The following is a 22214-nucleotide window of genomic DNA, read 5'->3' as shown; positions in this document are numbered from 1 at the left end:
CAATTACTTTCACCACACTGGTAATAGTCAACAAATCTGAATATTTATTTGCAGTGATTAGGGAGTTGAGATTGAGTGAATGATAAACAAATCATTCACTCCATTCCCTACTACCTAATCACCACTAAAAGATTTTTCAATGGACTTTTTGTAACTATCTAGATCCACATGAAAAAAAATCCACATGAAAAGAGTGAAGCGATATGATGAACACCTTTACAAGAAGGCTATATTTTTATTTGTTCACACAAGAAAAGAAGCAGAAGAGAGGGGCATTGTGGGGAATAAACATCAGACAACCACTTCCTGAGCGCACAGGAAGTTAGCGTGCTCAGGGAAAGCTGTCATCGTCGTCCTCAGCCATTTCTTTGGCGAACTCCAGATCTTGCTGCTCACGCTCGCGACGCTCCTGAAAACACATGCACATGTCAAAGTCGTGCCGGACTGTGATTGGCTCATCCTCATAAAAACACACTAACTGTAAGTACGTTTCACATCTAAATGTTTTGAAATATTTAAGCGACTTTTGTAAAAATGCGCAAAACGGACATGTGACTTATGCCTGTTTCCATCCGTTCTTCTTTTACGAATAGTCAAGGGAGACTGCGCTGCGAGATGATGCCATATAAGTGCATCTCTGCCACAAGATACAAAATGGACAGATTGGATGGAATGGATCCTACTACTGATCCTCCGTTGCGAAGGAGCAGAGGATGTCGTGTATATTTCTATGACGTCACTCACGTCATAAATGTGAAACTTATGTGGGTGTGTTTATTAGTCTTCTTCCAGTTTCTTGTCTCATGACCAATGAGAGCATAGAATGTCATGTGGTCTGTTGCGTACATACGTCTAAATTTCAACAGTCATACATGTGCGTCAAATTTGTATGTCATTTGTCTGCTTTTGTGTTTGTGTGCATGTCATGTGTAACAAAAAAGAGATAGATTACCTCAGCTGACTCCAAGTCTTTGTTGTAAGCTTTGGGCGGAAACCGCATAGCCTAAACAAAACATCGGCACAGTAAACACCACTATTGATGCGGAACACATTGTGTGTATGTGTGCATGCATTCACCTTGACGGACATGTTGTGTATGTCAAGGCAGAAGGAGATTCTCTGGTGGAAGGCCAGCTGCGGTTCTCGGGTGCCATAGATGTCCATGGTTTCTTTGGATTGGATGAAACCTTTCTCATGGTTGATGCTCGCCTCGATCACGCCGTCCCTGATGGCCTGCGCCAACACACGGCCCGTCACGTCTGTGCATGTGTGCGCGCGCACGCTTGCTATGCTACCTTGGCCACGATGAACTCGGCGTCCTCGGGACTGTCCAGTTGCAGCTTGAGGGCGATGTCGGCCAACGAGATTCGCGAGTACGACAGGCTGATCATACGCACGCCTTGAACACAGGCACACCAACGCGGTTAGTTCCCGCCACGCGAGCGCCGCCAGAGCGCCCCGACATGACCTCACCTGTCTTGATGACGTTGTGCCTGAGGCGGATAATGAGCGTGTACGTGCCGTCCGCCTGGAACTTCTCGCCAAACTGTTCCAACACTTGGTTGAACTTGGACAGGTTGCCCGTTCTCACCGCTACACGTGCACACACGTGTCAGGGTTGAAAGTGGTTAGTGGCACAGTCCTAATCTGTACTTGTACTTTACAGACTATAAGGTCCTTTTGCACCCATGCACAATAATCAGATATAAAGTAGCATGTGCGAATGTTAATGTTGTTCCCTTGTAGTCCTGCAGGTGGCAGTAAAGCATAAAGTAACATCTTGTGGAACTGACGCACTAGTGGATGTGTTTATTGTCTGCTTGGATGACATCACTGACCTTGAGTGAGCAGGAAATAGGGCATGAGCGACCTCTTAAGTGACGGCTGCCTGAACTGAAGCCTGTCGGGAATTTCTCCCAGCAGCAACTCCACCACAATCAGCAGCTTGTGCACCTGTACACACGCATACACTTGTGTCAGCTTCTCCAATTGCCGTTCACGCCGTGTGTGCGCATGCGAGCACCCACCGTCTGCTTGAATCCGACGGCGGTGTGTTGGGGGGCTTTCCTGAGCGCATTGGTTAACGTCCGGCGAGCTTCCGAATACTCCAGCTGGATGGCTTTAATGCGACCTGTGACACAACACACGTGATGTCACACCATTTGTTTCATAGCCACGTTTGTAATCCAAAACAACTTACGGTAAATCATCTTTCACGGTTAAAATGACTGAAAATTAACTCAATTGCTCACAAAAACGTATGAAATATGTTCCATTTTAAATGTTTTAGGTGTCCCAAAGACTTACGTTTTTGTGTTTTGTTTTTTATGCTAGAGCATACAGAAGGCTTTGATGCAGCCTCTCAACTGCAGAGAATGGGTGAACCAATGGTAGTAGTTACAAAAACGTCCAGCAGGTGGCAGCAGAGTATAAGAGATCAACCAGGGCCATGTTGAAAACAAGCTGATTTCCCCACAATTGTAAACAGATTTGTGAATAATGATGAAACTTAGCTATATTCTAATGCCAATTGCTGCACACACAAAAAAAAAACAAAAAAAAAAACTGAAAAATATTTTCCAGATGAAGGAAAGACTAATTGTTCTTTTGGTAGGTTCCATGTTTTAAACAAAAAACAAAAACAAAAAAACAAAAAAACAATGCAGCATATTGAGCTTACTCAAAACACAGGAAAGGAAGTTTTGAATTTCCTAAAAAGCACTTGGGCTGTAATTATTCCAAAATGTCACCTGCCACTTGGTTTAGGTGTTCATCACTTAACCAGTAGAGGGCAGTCATGCACTTAACATGCCCAGGAGACAGGAACAGGAAGTTATTGACCTCATGTGCTAACAGCTAGCTCTACCTTTGTTTACTCATTGAATAATATTGAAGCATCAACTGTAAGCGACTTTTAAGACACTATTACATGTGTAACGTAGATATAATGCTGTATGTGTAAACTAAATGGCAGTTAGTGTGATCGCTAGCGTGTTCACGCTAATCACAATTGCTAACTGTTTAGCATAAGCTAATTTTGTTTGCTGTTTCAAGTCTATCTGATGGACTCGTTTATGCTTCAGCCTAATAATGGCTCGCTTCACTCTTTCAATCTCACATCGACTTGAGGTGAGTGTGTGTGTTTACGTGCTGTGTAGAAGCACAAATGTGTGCGTAATACCTGTGTAGTAGAGGTATCGGGCCCACTCGTTGTTGTTGGCGAGTTCTGGAAATACAGACTTGGACACGAGCTTCTCAGCCTGATCGTAGAGGTTGAAATTGAGGTAATTCCTCAGCAGAAGGTTGAGGAGTACTGCTTGGCCATCAGCGTCATGACGGAGTGTCGCCGTTCGCAGGCGTGTGTGCAGGAAACTGACGGAGGAGCAAGTATCAGGGTGAAATCATCACACTTGGGGACCGGGTCAAGTGACGTGACATGGTCTGGCGGGGGCGGACCTGCGGATGTCGTCCAGCTGGTTGAGGAATTCGTAGACGCGTGCGTGGTAGTAGTAGCACTTGGCGGCCACTAGGTCCAGAGCCCGGCGGTTCTTGGAAGCCATCTTCAGCAGCAGGTCGTCAGAAACCTTCTGAGCCTGATACAAAAATCTTTTTTTGATTTTCAAGGTCATGTTATAAAACACGATACTTTGGACTGGTCGTTTTGATCGCTTGAGATTTTCTGTGACTGCCTGTTGTCTTGATTGTAGCAACATTTTCCAAAAACGACAATACATTAAAATTCTGAGGTGGGTCTGATTGGCCACGTCAACTTGTGGACTTTTTAGTCCACTTAGATTTATAATAGGAATATTTTTGTGTTATGTACGATAAAATTTTGGCTGCCTCTTAGCCAAGTTAGGTGATTTATGGTTAAGTTAATAGGTTGATTTTAAAAAATAGGTTTTATAGTGCAGTAATCTTTTACATGGTTACATTAAAAAAAAAAAAATCTATTGCTTTTTCCTGAATTTATTTTTTATGGACGACTTCTATTCAATTGAAAAATTTGTATTTCATTCCTTAAAAGAAAAAATAAATAACAGGGACAGAAAGAAGTAAAACTTGTGATATTTGCCCCCAATCAACATTAAAAAATGATCACAAAATAAATAACAGCAGTCAAGACGCTTTCAAAGTAATAATTAAACAAAATAATTCAATAGCATGACCTTGTGTTAAATATATTTTTCCAGTAATTGTGCTTTTATACATTTTTTAAAAATACAAATAGACCAAGATGATTTGGTTTTATAATCCAGATTGTTCCACAAACTGACACCTTGAGTTGAAATACATCGTTGTTTTTATTTTGTTGTGTATTTATTTAGGTTTGGAAAAAATATCTGTTCCGCTTAATTTTTACTCACTTTCTTTTTTTTTTTTTGCATGGTAATTGGTAAAATTTCATGATGGCCTTTATACATTATTTTAAGGCGGTTAAACTCCATCAATTCATTAAATTTGAAAGTTTTTAGTTGTTTGAATATTGGATTAGTGTGAGCTCTGTAACCACAACCGAAAACGACACAAATAGCACATTCTGTAAAAGGCATTTCAAGTGCTCAATTCGATGTTTTGACAAAATTCCACCATGATGACGCAACTTGTCACGTTGCTAATCATTGTCTACGTTGTACAAGTTTTATGTCGGAGGCCCTGGAAAACGAGATGGCATGCTAAGCTACACAAATAAAAAGAGTAACTGGGCAAAACCTTACGTCGCTGAACCTCTTGTTGTTGGTCAGGTGGACCACCAGAAGCAGCTGCAGGTATGCCTCCACTTCAGGAAGCAGAGGACTGGTCGCAGCCTTCCCAGTCCTGGGCCGGAATGGCACATCCCCATCCACCAGGTCCATGGGCTGCACGCACACACAATCATATGGGATTACACTTGCCAGAGTTGGAAACTTTCCATGGGAATTTCAAAATTTGGAAATAAGGCAAGAATTTATTTAACATCATGCTTTTTAAATGTATTATTTTGGTTGGATGTCTGCTTACTACAAAACAAAATGTATTTATGCATGAACCGTCCGTATATTGACTGTAACTTTTGCAGCCCAGGGCAAGTCAAGACGTGGTTTGACCTGACATGATGTGACCCCACTCGATGTAACCTGGCGTATTTGCCATGAGGGGATGTAACGCACCTCGTCCAGGAAGGCAAGCAGGAAGTCTCTGGTGGCGGCGTTATTGGTGAAGAAGCCGCAGATGGTTTTGTGCAGCACTAGCATGTTGAGGCGGCGGCTGGTGGACGGGAGTGCTCTCAGCGCTCGCAGCACGAAGCGCGGCTCCTTGCCCGACACCGCCTTCTCAATCTGCTTCACGTGCTCCTTGATGTCTGAGGAATTTTGGAGGACAGCGGATTACTAGACCAAAACTAACCCATTTCCAACAAAAGTAAGGAACTTAAGTGTTGAGCGTGAACACTTTTTGTGACATTTTTGCTCAGTGGTGTGCGTTGAGCTTGGTACAGTGGAAATTAGGGCTATCCAAACTACAGCCCGGGGCTGTTTGCAGTACTTCATCAATTTCTTAATAGCCTGTGTTAGAATAAAAATAACCCTTTGACTCAGCCTATGACTCTGAGCTGTAGAGGACACAGTAGTATGGCATCCCACATGTTTACAAAGTTCCTGATAACTACCAGTACTAAATGCCTAGGTGTTGAGCCAGCACCTACCAAAAGAAGCTTTTCTTCAGTGCTTTTTTTAAAGCCTTTTCAGAGATTTTTCAGTCATTCAAAAATACTTTTTGAGATTCAAAACAACTTTTCAGTCATACAAAAATGTTTTCAGAGATTCAAACCCTTTTTATGAAGTTTAGAGTATTGGCAGGATTCTGATTCTATAGGTGGTGCAGTCACTACCAAAGGAGAGGGGAGGGGATATCAGCCTATCTTCCGTGGCAAAACAAAATGCAAACTTCGTGAAAATACACAGAAGAGGGTGAAGTGAGGCAGGAACCAAGCCCAGTGTATGGGGGGGGGGGGTCTAGCGATTGCCCAATCAGAGCCGTTCACGGCAAAATAGTGCTAGCAGGAGAATCACAGCAACATGGGGTATATGCCACGGAAGAGGCGGGATTGTTTTTGCACATCAGTTTGCTTCCGGTTCAGTTTGCGACGTGTGGGCTGCGTCAAAAATACCGGTACTTGTGCTTCCGACTTTGTGCCCCTCGGTTGCGCGTTCGCAACCCGGACCGGAAACAAACTGATGTGCAAAATCACGTCCCGCCTCTTCCGTGGCATATACCCCATATCCACTGCCTTTTCTGTATGTTGACCTCAGAGAAAAAAGTCCGGACAACCTGGTGTAAACGCAATACGTAATTTACACCTTTTATTAACTTTGGCAATACCGTAGTCTACCCTGTGTCGTGTGACAAAAACTTCTTGTTTGAGGTTTGTTTTCGAATCTGTAAACAATTAGCAGACTGACGCAGAGGTAGTGAGGAACACTGTCCTACCTGTTTTAGATGTCCCCCTCCGCCAACACACCTGAATCAATTATCAGGACTGTCATCAGACTTCTGCGGAGCTTTCTGACGAGCTGATCTTTTTCGTCAGGTGTGTTGGACGAGGGAGACGTCTTAAAAAGAAAAAAAAAACAAGGCAGGACAGTGGCTCCGGAAGACTGGAGTGTTCCCTACCCCTGAGTGACGTCATGCGCTACCACCGATGCTAACTCGGACTGAAGCCGACTGGCCCCTCGGTGGCGGCGTCCCGGCTTGGAGCTCGTCAGAGACGATCCGGAGGTGTCCGAGGCGCGAGACACCGGGCCTACCTTCCAGGGTCAGGCTGTCGAGCTCTTTGGGCGGCTTGCTCGAGCAGGCGGCCTCCGCCTCGGGCATCTCAACATCCTGCGGCTCGGCGGTGGCCTCCTTGGGCTTGTCGGCCTTGGAGTCTCGCTCTCGGCCTCCCGCTCGGTCGCGCCGCTTGGCCGTCTCCTTCATCGCCCCTGCTGCTCGAAAGCGCCACAAACAAAAACAAAAAACAAAAAGAGGAGCCAACGACAAGTTTGCGCTTTTGTCTTCTGCCACTCGCTCGTTGCCGCAATGACTGGCAAGTCTGTATGACGGCGCAAAGGATTGTGGGGAGGAGGCAGACAGGCAGTACCAGTGGATCACAGAGCGCATCGACATCACCTGCGCGTTTAAATTTTTTCATTTCTTTATTGGCCAACTAAGATGATTCTTATTATTATTGTGAACTGCTGCTGGTTGGCAACCAAAGAGGCAATAGAGAATAGTATGAATAGTTTCTCATTTCCAATGTAGAGAGCAGGGCGAAATAAGGCAAACGCAAGTACCGTACAACAAACTTTACTAGCTATGATGCTGAGGACAGTCAATTTGATTGTACAATAATTTGGTGTTAGCCATTGCTCTTACACTCTCTCGCAATATATTATGTTTTAAAATGTGTTTGTGTGTTGAAAGTATATTAAGGCATTTAAACAACGTGGGTAGTGTGTATCAAGTATTATTTAATAATAATAATAACCCTAGATAGGCTATTGTATTTAAATAGGATATTTTTCTATTTCGCAGATTTTTAACCTCATCCCGAGGAGGTCTGGATCGGCTCGACTTCTGAAAGCAGAGTCACAATATCGTGATGCTTTTAGAATACAAGTGACCAGACTCATGAGTTTTTCGGCAAACAAGCTGTCATTTGGCCATTTTTTGCTTTGACTTGCGAGCAAATTGAGACGGAGATAGTGCTTTATGATGGAAACTCACTTGACAACAAAGTTTGGCAGATGCTGAACAGTTCCTCCAAAAAGAGCCTTCAAGCCATTTACTGCCTCTCCCAGTTGAGATTACTTCAAAACGAAGTGATAAAACATGGAAAAAATTTCACCTTGGAGATTTCAAACAACCATATAGTTTAGCTTTAAAGTCTGCTAGCTTGTATTAATTATAGCACATAACGGAAAACACCATAGACTGGGTTATGTATTAGTTACTACTACTAATAATGATGATAATATTAATAGTAATAATATGGCTTCTGGGGGTGATGAGAAGCCATTGGAGGTTTGGGGGAATTGCTCTATTAAATTTAATTAAATGAATAAGAACAACTTTTTGAATTATTTTGTGGTACGATGTTTTATTTGAGTTAATATTCTGGATGCATTTTTTAAATGAGCTTTTCTTTTAAGCTAAAAAGTAGAACATGTAAAACTAAAAGTGTCGCAAAAGAAAGTATGCTGCTCTATTTCAGGTGTCAAATGGGAGGAGCTTCTGTCATCTGCTCGCAGCTGATAGAGATGATCACACGCTCAGGGCCTCACTCACTTCTTCTCCTTGTCACTTCCTGCATATCCACTCATCTTCAATTGCTGCTTGTTCTTGTCATCTTCACTGTTCTTCATTTCTTCTTCTCTTGTCGACCATCCTCTGATTGGACTGCAGCCATCCTACACAAGCTGAAGATGGACTCTTGAAAAGACAGGCCAGGACATCATGGAGGATGACAGCAAAACATCCGAGGACCAGGAGGCGGAGTCTGCTCTTCCCGGGACCTTCCCGGTGAATCCTTCTGATGGTGTTCAATCAGAGACGACGTCCAGCACCACAGATTCGGGTGAGGAGATAGTGGCGGCACCAGTGTTGACATCGGATGGGGACGAGGCCGCCACCAAAGCCGTGGCGTCCTCGCCCGATGGACGCTTCCTTAAGTTTGATGTTGAGATCGGACGAGGATCCTTCAAGAACGTCTACAAGGGCCTTGACACTGAGACCACTGTTGAGGTGGCCTGGTGCGAGCTACAGGTATGCATGTGCGCACACATACTTAACACATTCATTGCCAGACCAGCAAAAAATGCATGATTTGACGTCTTTTTCCGTCAATGGCAGTGAATGAGTTAAACATGGTAAAAATCAATGAAGCAATTATATAATTGTTTATATAATGTACAGCAGGGGTGTCCAAACTTTTTCCTCTGAGGGCCACATACAGAAAAATAGAAAGCTGCAAGGGCCACTTTGATTTTTTTTTAAGTTATTTCTTAACACATTCATTGCCAGACCAGCAAAAAATGCATCATTTGACATCTTTTTCCGTCAATGGCAGTGAATGAGTTAAGCGTACATAAACATACATGGACACAAACATGAATGAACAAATCCACAGTCATGGTTGAGTCAAGGTCATGACTTATGACCTTCGACCACTTTGTTGACCTTTTATGCTACACAGTAAATTCTGTAGTGTAAATTGACTCTTATTTAGAGTAGGACCAAAAAGAATCAGTTTTAGAGTAATATTTACACTTGGAATAGAGTATAATAAAGAATTCAAAAAATAAATAAAAGTCACTCAAGGGTTGAGGAATGAACTCACTACCTTCTGTTAAGGTTTGATTTTATTTATTTATTCATTTTTCCTTTCGGACAGCATTGTGACAAACATTTCATCATACAATTTTGACATATAATAACCGAAAAGAAAAAGGGCTGGCAGGAAGAAGCATAAAGCTTATAAATTCCCGCCCCCATACTAAACTAGGACGCAAAAAAAAATCAAGCAGTAATAATAAAAATCAGCAGAGATAATAAAATTTCACTCAGTTCATCAAGTCCATGAAGTTAGTTATCCAGTTGATGACATTCGGAGACTTTTGATTCAGGCAAATGGATTATTGAGAGTTCAATCAGTTCATCTTCACCAATGATTTGATCGCATGTAGTTCATGACAGAAGATTCATTCCAATAGTTTGTTGATTAGTACCATGTGGATTATCACAGTCCAACAGCTTTAGACAACTGGGCATAGTGAAAACCATGTGTCCGACACCTCCTTCAGTCAGATCCGTCTTCATCACGATTTTGGTTCATCGCGACTTTTTTCTCCAGTTCAAGCAACCTTGTGGCCATGTCTCTCCTCATTCCGTTCATGGCAAGGTTAAGTGCTGCACGGTCGTTTTTCACCAGAGAAGTGTCATCACAGGCCTTAGTTCGGCCGGCTTGCACGCCAGTGATGGCTCTCAGGGTGGCCTCAGCCATTCCCTCTGCATTTTTCTGGCAATCAGACATGTTTCGTAGCGGACGAAACAGCCAGTGGAAGGTTCCGGTGCAACCGGAGAGTGGATCCCAGAATCACAGAACACAGGAGTAAGCGAGAGGTTTTATTCACCAAAACACGTGAATATGAACATAAAGCGCTGGACACAGCCAGGAAAAAGTTTAACAAAAGGTGCTTGCAAATTGCAAGGAGGGAAATTAACACAACACAAAAAGACCCGAAGGCTACAAACCGCAAACACAAGAAAGCAACAACTTACTATAGCTATGAAACACGCCACATAAAAGTGGGGACAAAAAGAGACGTAGCAAAACTTACGTAGATGAAAATCGACAATCTTGGACTATAATAATAATTAGCGAAGGCGAAAAACAGTAGAAACACTAGACGATGGCTGTGAGCAGACGGAGCAACGACCCGACAGTGGCTGCAAGGAGTCCCAGTCCTTATGAAGGCCTAATAGGTGATGCCCTGCAGGTGTGGTGCAGGGGACACGCCCCTCTCATTAATCAGGCACTGTGAGACAAGGAAAACACACTGAGAGCCCAGCAACACGACACCTTCAACTTGGGAGACTGCCGATCTACTCCCTGAGCCACACAGCTCCTGCTTTCTGTTAGTATATCATATCGCTCATGTAAGCATCTTCGCAACTCCAAGAGATGAAAAGAGAAAAATGATGTTTTTGATCTCCTCTTGGATATAAGTAAACAGTAGGAGGGGCATAGCTCAGGTGGTTGTGTGGCAGGCTCCCAAGCTGAAGGTCGTGATTTCGTTCCGCAACACTTGAATCACTTTTTTTTGTCCCCAATTCTTTATTTTACTCTCTTCCAAGTGTCAATATTACTCTAAAATTGAGTATATTTGGTCCCACTCTAAATAGAGTCAAATTTAATCTTACAGTAGTGTTAATTTTGTCAATGAAAATTAAACAAAAATAATTTTATCAACACATTTTTCACAGGACTAAAACTAGAAAGACTAGACTAGAAAGGACTAAAACCCTCATTAATAAACAATAACTGGGACTAAATCAGCATGCATTTTCGTCATCTAATGAAGACTAGATGAAAATGTCCTTCACTTCATAAAAACTGGACTAAAATCTATGGACATTTTAGTTCATGAACAAAGACGCAAATTATATGATTTTGTTATGTCTTGTCTCTGCTAATCAGTCACTGTGACTATCATGTGACACACAGTGACACACCCACTTTCAAATCTGCAGCTAGCAAATGCAACATGCAAACACATGGGACAGACAGGAGGTCTATATAAAAAAAAAAGAAGTAAATTATAGGTATAAGGTAACATTAATCCAACAGCTATAATGTTTCAACATTAATGTTAATCCGATTGCTAATCAAGTAGCTGATAACATGGAGCCATAGTAGCCACTTGTTGATATATTGTAATTGTGTGTGAAGTTGCTTTAAAAAATAAAAATAAAAATAAAAAATATAAGCTGAGAGAAATTGTATGTGAAAATAGTTTTTGACCTGAAATGTTCAACATAATCTGCTGACAAAAAAAAAAATACAGGGGTAAAATGTTTCTCCTGACTAAAAACAGACGAAAATGCTGACAGTTTTTTGTTGACTAAAATTATACATCCATTTTCCTGACCACTTATTCCTCACAAGGGTCGCGGGCGGTGCTGGCGCCTATCTCAGCTGGCTCTGAGCAGTAGGCAGGGGCCACCCTGGACTGGTTGCCAGCCAATCGCAGGGCACACAGAGACGAACAACCATCCACACTCACAAGCACACCTAGGGACAATTCGGAGCGCCCAATTAACCTGCCATGCATGTCTTTGGAATGTGGGAGGAGACCGGAGTACCCGGAGAAAACCCACACGGGCACGGGGAGAACATGCAAACGCCACCCAGGAAGACTGGAGCCTGGACTCGAACCGGAGCCCTCAGAACTGGGAGGCGGACGTGCTAACCAATAATTTCATCAACACATGTTTCACCGGACTAAAACTAGATTAGAATGGACTAAAACCCTCATTAATAAACAATAACTGGGACTAAATCAGCATGCATTTTTGTCTTCTAATGAAGACGAGATGAAAATGTCCTTCACTTAATAAAAACTGGACTAAAATCTATGGACATTTTAGTTCATGAACAAAGATGCAAATTATATGATTTTGTTATATCTTTTTTTTTTTTGGAACCACTCATACACACACTCACACACAAGCTTACTTCACATAAGCCACATGGGGTCTCCCAAGCAAAGGAGCGAACCCGCGCCAACCGGCACTGAAGGCAAGTGACAGTTCCACTCCTCCACCTGGAGCCCGATTTTGTTATATCTTGTCTCTGCTAATTAGTCACTGTGACTGTCATGTGACCCACTTTCAAATCTGCAGCTAGCAAGTGCAACATGCAAACACATGGGACAGACAGGAGGTGTATATAAAAAAGAAGTAAAGTATAGGTATTACATTAATCCAACAGCTATAACGTTTCAACAATAATGTTAATCCGATTGCTAATTTACTACAAGTAGCTGATAGCATGGAGCCATAGTAGCCACTTGTTGATATATTGTAATTGTGTGTGAAGTTGCTTTAAAAAAAAAAAAAAAGCTGAGCGAAATTGTATGTGAAAATAGTTTTTGACCTGAAATGTTCAACATAATCTGCTGACAAAAAAAATACAGTGGTAAAATGTTTGTCCTGACTAAAAACAGACCAAAATGCTGACAGTTTTTGTTGACTAAAATTAGATTAATAAAATTGTGTTTTATTGGACTAAAATAAAGACTCAAATACTAGACTAGTCAACTAAAAATGGACTAAATCAAAACGGTATGAGGTTGACTAACTATGATTGAAACTGGATTAACACTGAATTTAAAAATGGCTGATAAAAATAACACTACAGAATTTACTGTGTACTAATGCTAGTGACGTCATCACATAACTCATCAAGCCAGTGTGTGCGTGTGTTTGTGTGTGCGTGTTTGTGAATGTTCGCGAGTACGTGTATGCCCGTATGAGATAAAGTACTTGTGATGACTCAGCACTTTGCGCATCATCTGATCCGACGTGCGACAGCTGTCTGATGTTGATAATGGCACCCACGTGCACACGTGCACGCACATACCAATGAATATGTGGCATCATGGTCACTAACTTGCGTTGTGTTTATTTTCCTGTTTCTGTTATTTTATCAGTGACGTTTGTCCCTGCACAGTGTGCTAGTGGTTAACACGTATGCCCCACAGTCAAGACGCTCAAACCATTCCCATTTTACTATGTTAGCTTCATTCAAGACAAAGAAATTGTCATTTGTTTTTAAGTACCGGATGATTGACCGTTTTTTTGTTTTTTTTTGCCACATCAGACCCAGCGGTTGACACGCGCCGAGCGTCAGCGTTTCGGGGAGGAGGTGGAGATGCTGAAGGCGCTCCAGCATCCAAACATTGTTCGTTTCTTCGACTCGTGGAAGTCGGTGCTGAGCGGTCGCAAGTGCACCGTGCTGGTGACCGAGCTCATGACGTCGGGGACCCTCAAGACGTGAGTCCGCCGGTCGCCTTTCAAACGTTTCGGGACCCGGTCTGACCCCGGCCTTTCTTTCCTCGTCCTCCTCAGTTACATCCGCCGATTCCGTCCGATGAAGCTGAAACTGCTTCAGCGTTGGAGCTTCCAGATCCTGAAAGGTCTTCACTTCCTGCACTCGCGCAATCCTCCCATCCTGCATCGCGACCTCAAGTGTGACAACGTCTTCATCACGGGGCCCTCGGCCTCTGTCAAGATCGGAGACCTCGGCCTTGCCACCCTCAAGAAGGCCTCCTTCGCCCAGAGTGTCATTGGTAAGGAGGTGACGGGACGTTGCTCTGACATCACTAGATTGTGATGTCACTGTGATGACATCAATATTACATTGATATGACATAGAATTGATCAGTATGACACCACAGTGACATCATCAGGACATCAGTATGACATCACAATAACAAAATTTTACATCATGTGACATCACTGTGATGTAGGGCTGCTTTATTATGTAAAAAAATAATAATCCTGATTATTTTGGCAATAATTGAAATCATGATTATTCAATTATTTATTTTTTGGTACAAAACACGAACATTTCTAAGCATTTAAAAATATGAAGACCAATTTAAAAAAAACCACTGTAATTAAGTAAGTTCATTTTGGACCAAAGAGAATTTATAATAATATATATTTATAACAATATTTATTGTTTATTTATTTATTTATTTATTTCGGCTAAAACTTGAAGTTGGGCTTCAGCATGTGCACTGTGCAGTAGGACGATCATTTATTTTTTGGTACGAAACAAGAAAATGTTTATATGTTAAAAATATTGTTATATTATACGTTAAAAGTATTGTTGAGTGTATTTCAAGACAAATAAAACTCTTTGAAACACTATAATTATGCAAGGTCCTTTTGGATAAAACAAATTTAATAAATTATTTATTTATTAAGTTAGGTAGTTATTTAAAACTAAAAAAGTGAAAATGTATAAATTTGAACAACTCAAAAATTTATATTAATAATTTTTTTTTAATGATTATGCTGATTTTGTATTTGTGGAGTGTAGTAATTGAAATTGTAATTGAACTTTGATCAATTGCACAGCCCTACTGTGATGTCACAATACGATGACCACAATATCACAATGGCATCACTATGACATCATGGCGACATTTTGATGTCACTGCAGCGTCGCGACAACCTCGCAATGTCATCCCATCATGTTCGGCGGTGTGTTCAGGAACCCCGGAGTTCATGGCTCCCGAGATGTACGAGGAGAAGTACGACGAGGCAGTGGACGTGTACGCGTTCGGGATGTGCATTCTGGAGATGGCCACATCCGAGTACCCGTACTCTGAGTGCCAAAACGCTGCTCAGATTTACCGCAAGGTGACCAACGTAAGTGATGCTCGCTCCAGCTCGTCCTCATGTCTCGTTCTCGTCTCGATTCCTCTTGACCGATTTTTCTCTCACTCACGTCTCACTTGCGTGTCATTCAGGCCTAAATCTCATCTCACTCTCATCTTCCTTTGCGTCTCACTTTTGTCTTACTTGCATTTTGCTCACTCTATTCTCATTCTCTACTCACTCTCGGGTCACTTTTGCGTTACTGCCATTTTGTTTGCTATCACCCACATCGCACGCTCACCTGACTCATATTTCAAGCTCATCTCACTCTTGTGCCTCAATTATGTCGAACTGTTTCACTATTTTCTTACTCTTGGCTCAATCTCATCACACTCTAGTATCATGATTGTCTTACTCAAATTTTGCTCAGAATTCGCTCTCCTCTCGCTTGTGCATCTCTCACATCTCACTCTCGTCACAATCTTGTCTTACTTTGGACTCGTCTCATTCTCCCCTCCCTCTCGTCTTTTGTCTTTTTGTGTCTCTCTCGTCTCCCTCATGTTGCTCTCACTCGTTTGGATCTCGTCTTAAACTTGGCTCATTTGCATCTCACTCCTGCCTCACTCTCATCTTGCTTGTGTCATACTTGCAACTCATGCATCTCTTTCATTTTGATCTCAACTTACTCTTAGCTCACTTGCGTCTCACTCTTCTTTCAATCTCGCCATATTGAAGTCTCACTTGTGTCTCATGGTTTGGGTCAGGGTGTCTTTTCTCACGCTTGTCTTTCATCTCACTCATGTTTCAAGCTCATCTCACACTTTCATCACTCATGTCTTGCTCTTTTCTCACTTAGGTATCACTAACGCCTCACTTCCGTCTCACCTGAGCCTTACTCGTGTCTGTCTCGCTCTCACAGGGAACCAAGCCCGACAGTTTCTCAAAGGTCACAGTTCTGGAACTGAAGGACATCATTGAGGGATGCATCCACACCAACAGCAGCGAGAGGTTCCACCCCCTTAGGACCCACTTCGGACCAGTACAGTACCAGCAGTGTTAGCATCCTGGCCACAACCCCTAAACCCCGCCGTCCCCTCCTGCAGGTTCACAGTTCAGGACCTTCTGGACCAGCGCTTCTTCCAAGGCCAACTGGGGGTGCACGTGGAGCTCGCCGAGGATGATGACGGCACCAAGTCGGCGCTCATGCTGTGGCTGAGGATGGACGGGACCAAGAGGCTTCACGGCAAGTACAAAGACAACAACGCCATCGAGTTCCTCTTCGAGCTACACAACGACGTCCCCGAGGAGGTGGCCCGGGATATGGTAGGCCATGGGATAGACTTCTATCTATCTATCTATCTATCTATCTATCTATCTATCTATCTATCTATCTATCTATCTATCTATCTATCTATCTATCTATCTATCTATCTATCTATCTATCTATCTCACTTAGTCATTCACTTACTCACTTAGTCATTCACTTATTCACTTAGTCATTCACTTATTCACTTACTCACTCACTTATTTACTCACTCACTTATTTACTCACTCACTTGTTTACTCACTCACTCACTCACTCACTCACTCACTCACTCACTCACTCACTTGCTTTCTTACTCACTCACTTACTCACTCACTTATTCACTCACTTGATCACCCACTCACTAATTTACTCACTCACTTACTTGCTCACTCACTCACTAACTTACTCAGTCACTCACTTACACACTTACTTACTCACTCACGTACTTACTCACTCACGTACTCAGTCACTCATTCACTTACTCACTCACTCACTCACTCACTCACTCACTCACTCACTCACTTTCTTATTCACTTACTTACTCACTCACTCACTTGATCACTCACTCACTTACTCACGCACTTATTTACTCACTCACTTACTCACTCACTTATTCACCTACTTCTCACTCACTCACTCACTCACTCACTCACTTTCTTACTCACTTACTTACTCACTCACTCACTTTATCACTCACTCACTTACGCACTTATTTACTCACTCACTAACTCACTCACTTACTCACTCACTTATTCACCTACTTCTCACTCACTCACTCACTCACTCACTCACTCACTCACTCACTCACTCACTCACTCACTCACTCACTCACTCACTTTCTTACTCACTTACTTACTCACTCACTCACTTGATCACTCACTCACTTATTCACCTACTTCTCACTCACACACTCACTCACTCACTCACTCACTCACTCACTCACTCACTCACTCACGTCCCCTCTCTTCTTCAGGTGGTGTTGGGCTTCGTGTCGGAGGGTGACTACAAGCTTGTGTCGATGGCCATCCGTGATGGCGTGACCGCCATCAAGCGTCAGCGCGAAAAACGGCGCCGCATGGCCGAAGACGCCGCCCAGCAACAGGAAACTACCACCCAGGAGAGTGACCGGCCCCCGCCACTCCAGTCGGCCAATCAGCCAGGAGAGGTGCGTTCAGGCTCTAGTAACGGTGGGAAACTTACGTATCAATGGGAGGCTCTTTCACTTTGTGTGTATGTAAGCGAGTGCATGAATGGCTGAGTATGCGTATGTATGTATGTACGTGTGTGAGCGTATGTGTGTATTAACGCTAATGTGTGTTAATGACAACCCTCAATCAGAACTCTGAAGTTCCTGCAGCATCCTGGCTACAAGCACCGCCCCCTGCCGTGACATCATCCGGCGGTGGCCAGGTACATTATGCGAGCAACAAGATGCCTGCTGCAGGTTAGATTGGACTTTGTGATTGGACGGTGATGTGACCGACAGTCATGAGATGTAAAATTGGTCTTGTGGTCCTTGTGGCAGCTCCAGAAACCTCGCTCCCTGCCGTCACTTCTCATACTCAGCAAAGCGGTTATGCCCTGCCCCCGAGGACCCGGATGTCAAAGGCTCCGCCTTTTCCTGTTCTGCGCTACCCCAGGGTGAGTGGACGGTGGAGCTACAAACTGCAACCAGTGCAGAATCAATCTTTTTTTTTTTTTTTCCACGCTCAGAGCATCGCAGTATCACAGCATGATCCCACGCAGTCGCTACACGGGTTCTCCTCACCTGCCGACAGGTAACACACACGGCAACTCGCAGATGCTTGCGAACACACAGTTACAAGTGGTGGTCGTTTGTAGCTGCGCGTCTGACGTGACGTCGGGTTTGAGTGACGGCAACGACGGCCAATCAGACAAGAGCTACCAAGAACCAACTGAGCGGCATCCCGACCGAAAGTTGAGGAGGAGGATGAGGGCTCAGCTCAAGCTCACGGGGGTGAGCACGGGAACCACACCCCGTTGTGTGCATGCATGTTTGTGTGTATTTGTGTTGATGAGTTTGTGTGGGTGTGCGCGAGCAGGTGTCCAACATGGCTGACCGAGTGGTAGAGTGTCAGCTGAGCACTCACGACAGCAAGATGGTGACGTTCAAGTTTGACCTTGATGGCGACAACCCAGAAGACATCGCCTCCGTGATGGTGAGCGGCCAGTGGCCAATCATAACGCATGTGGCAAAAGTAATCAAGCATAACTGCTTCAGTACAAGTACACATTCTTGTGGCAAAAGCACAAGTAGTGCTCCAACTCCTTAAGTAAAAGTTTCCACATCTTTTTATACTGTGAAATCTACCGAGTCTACTTTGACAAAGTAACGAGGATATGTGTTACTCAATTATTAAAATAGCGATTAATTTGATAATGATTACTTAACAGAAAATAAATACTAGAGTGAGGAACATAACTGGGGAAAAAATACCAGTAAGCAAAAAAATGTGTACATGTGCGTGTGTGATTGTTTGTGTGAGACAGTTGCACAGAGACTTCATCCTGGCGAGTGAGCGAACAGGATTCATCCTGCGTATGTATGACATCATCAGCAGGGCGGAGTCCATGATGATGCAACAGAAGCAGGTGTACTTCAACACACACATACACACACGCGCATACACACTCAGCACCCGATGACAGCACTTTGTCACCCGATAGACAAGGATGGCTTCCGAGCGCTCATCCAGGACGCCGTCCAGCTCTTCCCTCAACGGTACGACTGATTGGCAGATCACACTTGATTGACATGTCAAACAGTGATAGACGATTCTTCCTGGCAGACATGGCGGAGGCTGAGCCGTCCCCCTCCGGGGATGTCGATCGTGAGGCCACGCCCCTCGCTACAACGCCATGGCCGCAGCCGCCCTACAATTCTTCAGGTAGTTTATTTTCTAAACGACTCGCAGGTTTGTCCACATCTGCTTGAGATCTGTCCACCTATCTGTCACAGCCCCAGCGGCCCCCCACTCAGATGCCTCATCACCTGCTCAGTATCCTCCCCTGCCTCTGGCATACCCTGCCTACAGCACCCCAACTGGCGCCCCCCCTCAATGGCCGCCTCCCGACCAGCCCCTCTTCTCCCTGGCCAATATGATGACATTAGCCATGAGCATGGCCCGCTCCTTCCTGCCCCCCTCCCAGAGCTACCATGCCCCCGCTCCCACAGCCTTCACACCCGCTCCCCGCCCCTTCTCGCCTCCGGCGTCGCCACCTTTAGGTCACGCCTCCTTCCAGGCGCCTCTGCCCGCGGGGACGGGCGCCGCTTATCAGGGTCAGCGGGGCGCGGCTGTTAGCTGGAGCCACACAGAGGTGAGGCTGACGTCTCTTCCGATTGGTCGCTCATCCTGATGATGTCATCTTCATTGAAGTCATTATTTTTTCCTTCTCACGTCCTTCTTGCTTTCAGCTGAGGTACCCCTCAACACTGCCCCCTCATGGTGAGTGTGACATCACATCATTGGGCTGTGCAATTAATCGAAATTCAATTACAGTTTCAATTATTACACTCCACAATTACAAAATCAGCATTATCGTAAAAAACAAAACAAAAAAATAATTATAATTTGTACCTTTTTTAAAAGATTTTAAAATAACTAATTTAATTTAAAAAAAATCAACCAAAAGGAACTTGCATAATTTTAGTTTTTCAAAGAATTTTATTTGTCTTAATATTTTTTATTTGTTTTTTACTTTAAAATATTTTCTTGTTTTATACCAAAAAGTAAATGATTGCCGTATTGCAGAGTGCACGTGCTGCAACATGCTCCAACTTCAAATTTTTGCCAACATAAAGTAATAAATATATATTGTTATAAATTCTGTTTGGTCCAAAAGGAACTTACATAATTATAGTATTTCTATTATTTTTTTAATTGGTCTTAATATTTTTTACATGTGTAAACATTTTCTTGTTTTCTACCAAAAAATAAATGATCATCCTATTGCACTCCAACTTCAAGTTTTTGACAACATAAATAAATAAATAAATTAATTAATATTATTAGAAATTCAGTTTGGTCCAAAAGGAACTTACATAATTATAGTGTTTCTATTGTTATATTGATCTGAATATTTTTAAATGCTTAAACTTTTATGTACCAAAAAAAAATCATCGCATAATAATCGTGATTTCAATTATTGCAAAAATAATCGCGATTATTATTATTTTTTCCATAATTGAGCAGCCCTGTCACATCATGTGACATCACATCCTCTGGCCTCATACCACCGACTTACATGATATGACATCCTTTGACATCACATCCTGGTCAAAAAATATGGTTGTCTTTGTCACATGCACAGGTTCAGCCCCGGCCACGCCCCCCTCCATGCAGGCCCCGCCTCCTCCGCCCACACAAGTAAGTAATGTGCTCACACCGATACTTATGGTAACGCTAATGCCAAAATGGCGCTTGTGAGTCACACTCGACTTTAATACGCAGGCGCGGCCCCCCATCACGCCCTCACCTGGTCCGCCAGCCACACGTGATGGTAATCATACATACATACATGCACACCCACATGCACCTTTTTAACACTTTTTGAAGCATTTGTTGTACTAATGACCTCACCAGTTCATTGGTTAGCGATCTGTTATGTTTCAGCGATAACTCCGCCCACTCGAAGAGTCGGTCGTTTCCAAGTGACGCACTCAGAACCCCAGACAGTCACGGTGCGCTCGCCGCCCCCGTCTACGATGAACCAAACGGAGAGCTCCGAAAGCGTCTCAGAGGAAGACAGCCAATCAGAAAGCAGTTGCTATGGTGACACAGGAGGCAGCCCAGAGGAGAGGAGGAGGAGGGGTGGGCGCAGGATGACTGGCGGCTCATGGGAGGGACCGTCTGGTAGCAAATCACGGAGCCGCTCTTATGTCACGTCCGACGAATCCGACGACGACGACGACACGTGGGGGGAACTCAAGGAGATTCGGGAACGGTGGGCACGACGGACAGTCGCTGTGGAAACGGAACTCTTTTAACCCCACCCCCATCTTCCCCAGACACCTACTGGAGGTGCGTCGCCTGCAGGCCAATCAGAAGCGAGAGATGGACGAGCTGTGCCAGAGGATTGGAAAAGCCCCGCCTCTCGGCGCCGTGGCCCCCGCCGCCATGTTGAACCAACGCCGGCTGCATAGGCCTGATGTGCTGCCCCCTGCAGGTCAGAATCCACGCCGGTACACGCAAGTCGCATGACCACGTGGCAGGTCATATTTTACTACAATTATTCAGCAAATTCATTGAAAGGTCAGTGGGGGTGAGGAATGTAAGCTGTCTAGAGGTCAAAAGGTCATTACATTCTAGTGATAAAGGCAAAAGTGGCTTCATCTATTTTTTTCATGTCAAATGTCAACATGACGCGTCACAAGTGTGTCTGTGTGTGCGTGTGTCAGGTATCATGAAAAAGCGCTCTCTGGAGAGGCCCGGTCGAGTGTCGTTTGTGCCAGGACACACGTATGTGGTGAGCCACCAAAGATATTATTCTTCTTCTTCTACAGTTTGATTTGTTGACATGACCTTTGACCTTGCAGCCTGACACCTACCTGAGTGTTGAAGAAGAAACGTGATGATAAGCATCACTGCTTTGATTCCAGAAGATTCTTCTTCTTCCGTGAGCGCTTGCAGCTGTTCAAAGCAAATGTTGAACTAGCTACAGTAAGCTCGCTAATAAGGCTAGCTGTGCTACCGATGCTAACCTCGCTAATAAGGCTAGCCGTGCTACCGATGCTAACCCCGCTAATGAAGTCAGCCGCGCTCACGATGCTAGCAGCTTCTCGCCGACAGTGCGCGTGTTGTCTGAGTATGCCATGATGGGCGGAATTATAAATGGCAAACAGCAACATGGAAGGAGTCACCACGGCAACCGAGACAGAGCACCATGATGCTTCAAAACATCCCAACAGTTTTTCGGATCATGCCATGTTGTTGTGTTGTTTCAGCGGAAGATAATAAAGTCGATTCAACTCATTTAGACT

At 43.8% G+C, this 22214-nt stretch overlaps 2 protein-coding genes across 2 annotated transcripts; one reads left to right on the top strand and one right to left on the bottom strand.

Moving 5' to 3' along the window:
* Positions 1-204: 204 nt before the first annotated feature.
* Positions 205-7122, bottom strand: psmd3 (proteasome 26S subunit, non-ATPase 3). The gene is made up of 12 exons (XM_077529967.1): positions 6786-7122; positions 5151-5341; positions 4719-4859; positions 3457-3593; positions 3182-3372; positions 2028-2131; positions 1839-1953; positions 1474-1593; positions 1296-1399; positions 1078-1233; positions 953-1003; positions 205-409 (listed from the first exon to the last, which is right to left on the bottom strand). The coding sequence occupies exons 1-12, from the start codon at positions 6952-6954 to the stop codon at positions 332-334; spliced, it is 1557 nt and encodes a 518-aa protein (XP_077386093.1). The 5' UTR covers positions 6955-7122; the 3' UTR covers positions 205-331.
* On the top strand, positions 6594-22206 carry LOC144023764 (serine/threonine-protein kinase WNK4-like). Its single transcript, XM_077529593.1, has 23 exons — positions 6594-8781; positions 13400-13572; positions 13648-13868; positions 14801-14958; positions 15827-15915; positions 16011-16230; positions 17187-17378; positions 17552-17657; positions 17739-17854; positions 17927-17991; positions 18056-18191; positions 18277-18393; positions 18725-18826; positions 18902-18956; positions 19024-19122; positions 19194-19552; positions 19650-19680; positions 20546-20601; positions 20686-20734; positions 20848-21178; positions 21243-21400; positions 21633-21700; positions 21771-22206. Exons 1-23 carry the CDS (start codon positions 8473-8475, stop codon positions 21804-21806), a joined length of 3246 nt encoding a protein of 1081 aa, XP_077385719.1. The 5' UTR covers positions 6594-8472; the 3' UTR covers positions 21807-22206.
* Positions 22207-22214: the final 8 nt, after the last annotated feature.

The sequence above is a fragment of the Festucalex cinctus genome, chromosome 1 (assembly GCF_051991245.1).
Source record: "Festucalex cinctus isolate MCC-2025b chromosome 1, RoL_Fcin_1.0, whole genome shotgun sequence".
NCBI lineage: Eukaryota > Metazoa > Chordata > Actinopteri > Syngnathiformes > Syngnathidae > Festucalex > Festucalex cinctus.
This window is presented reverse-complemented; position numbering and strand designations above follow the sequence as displayed.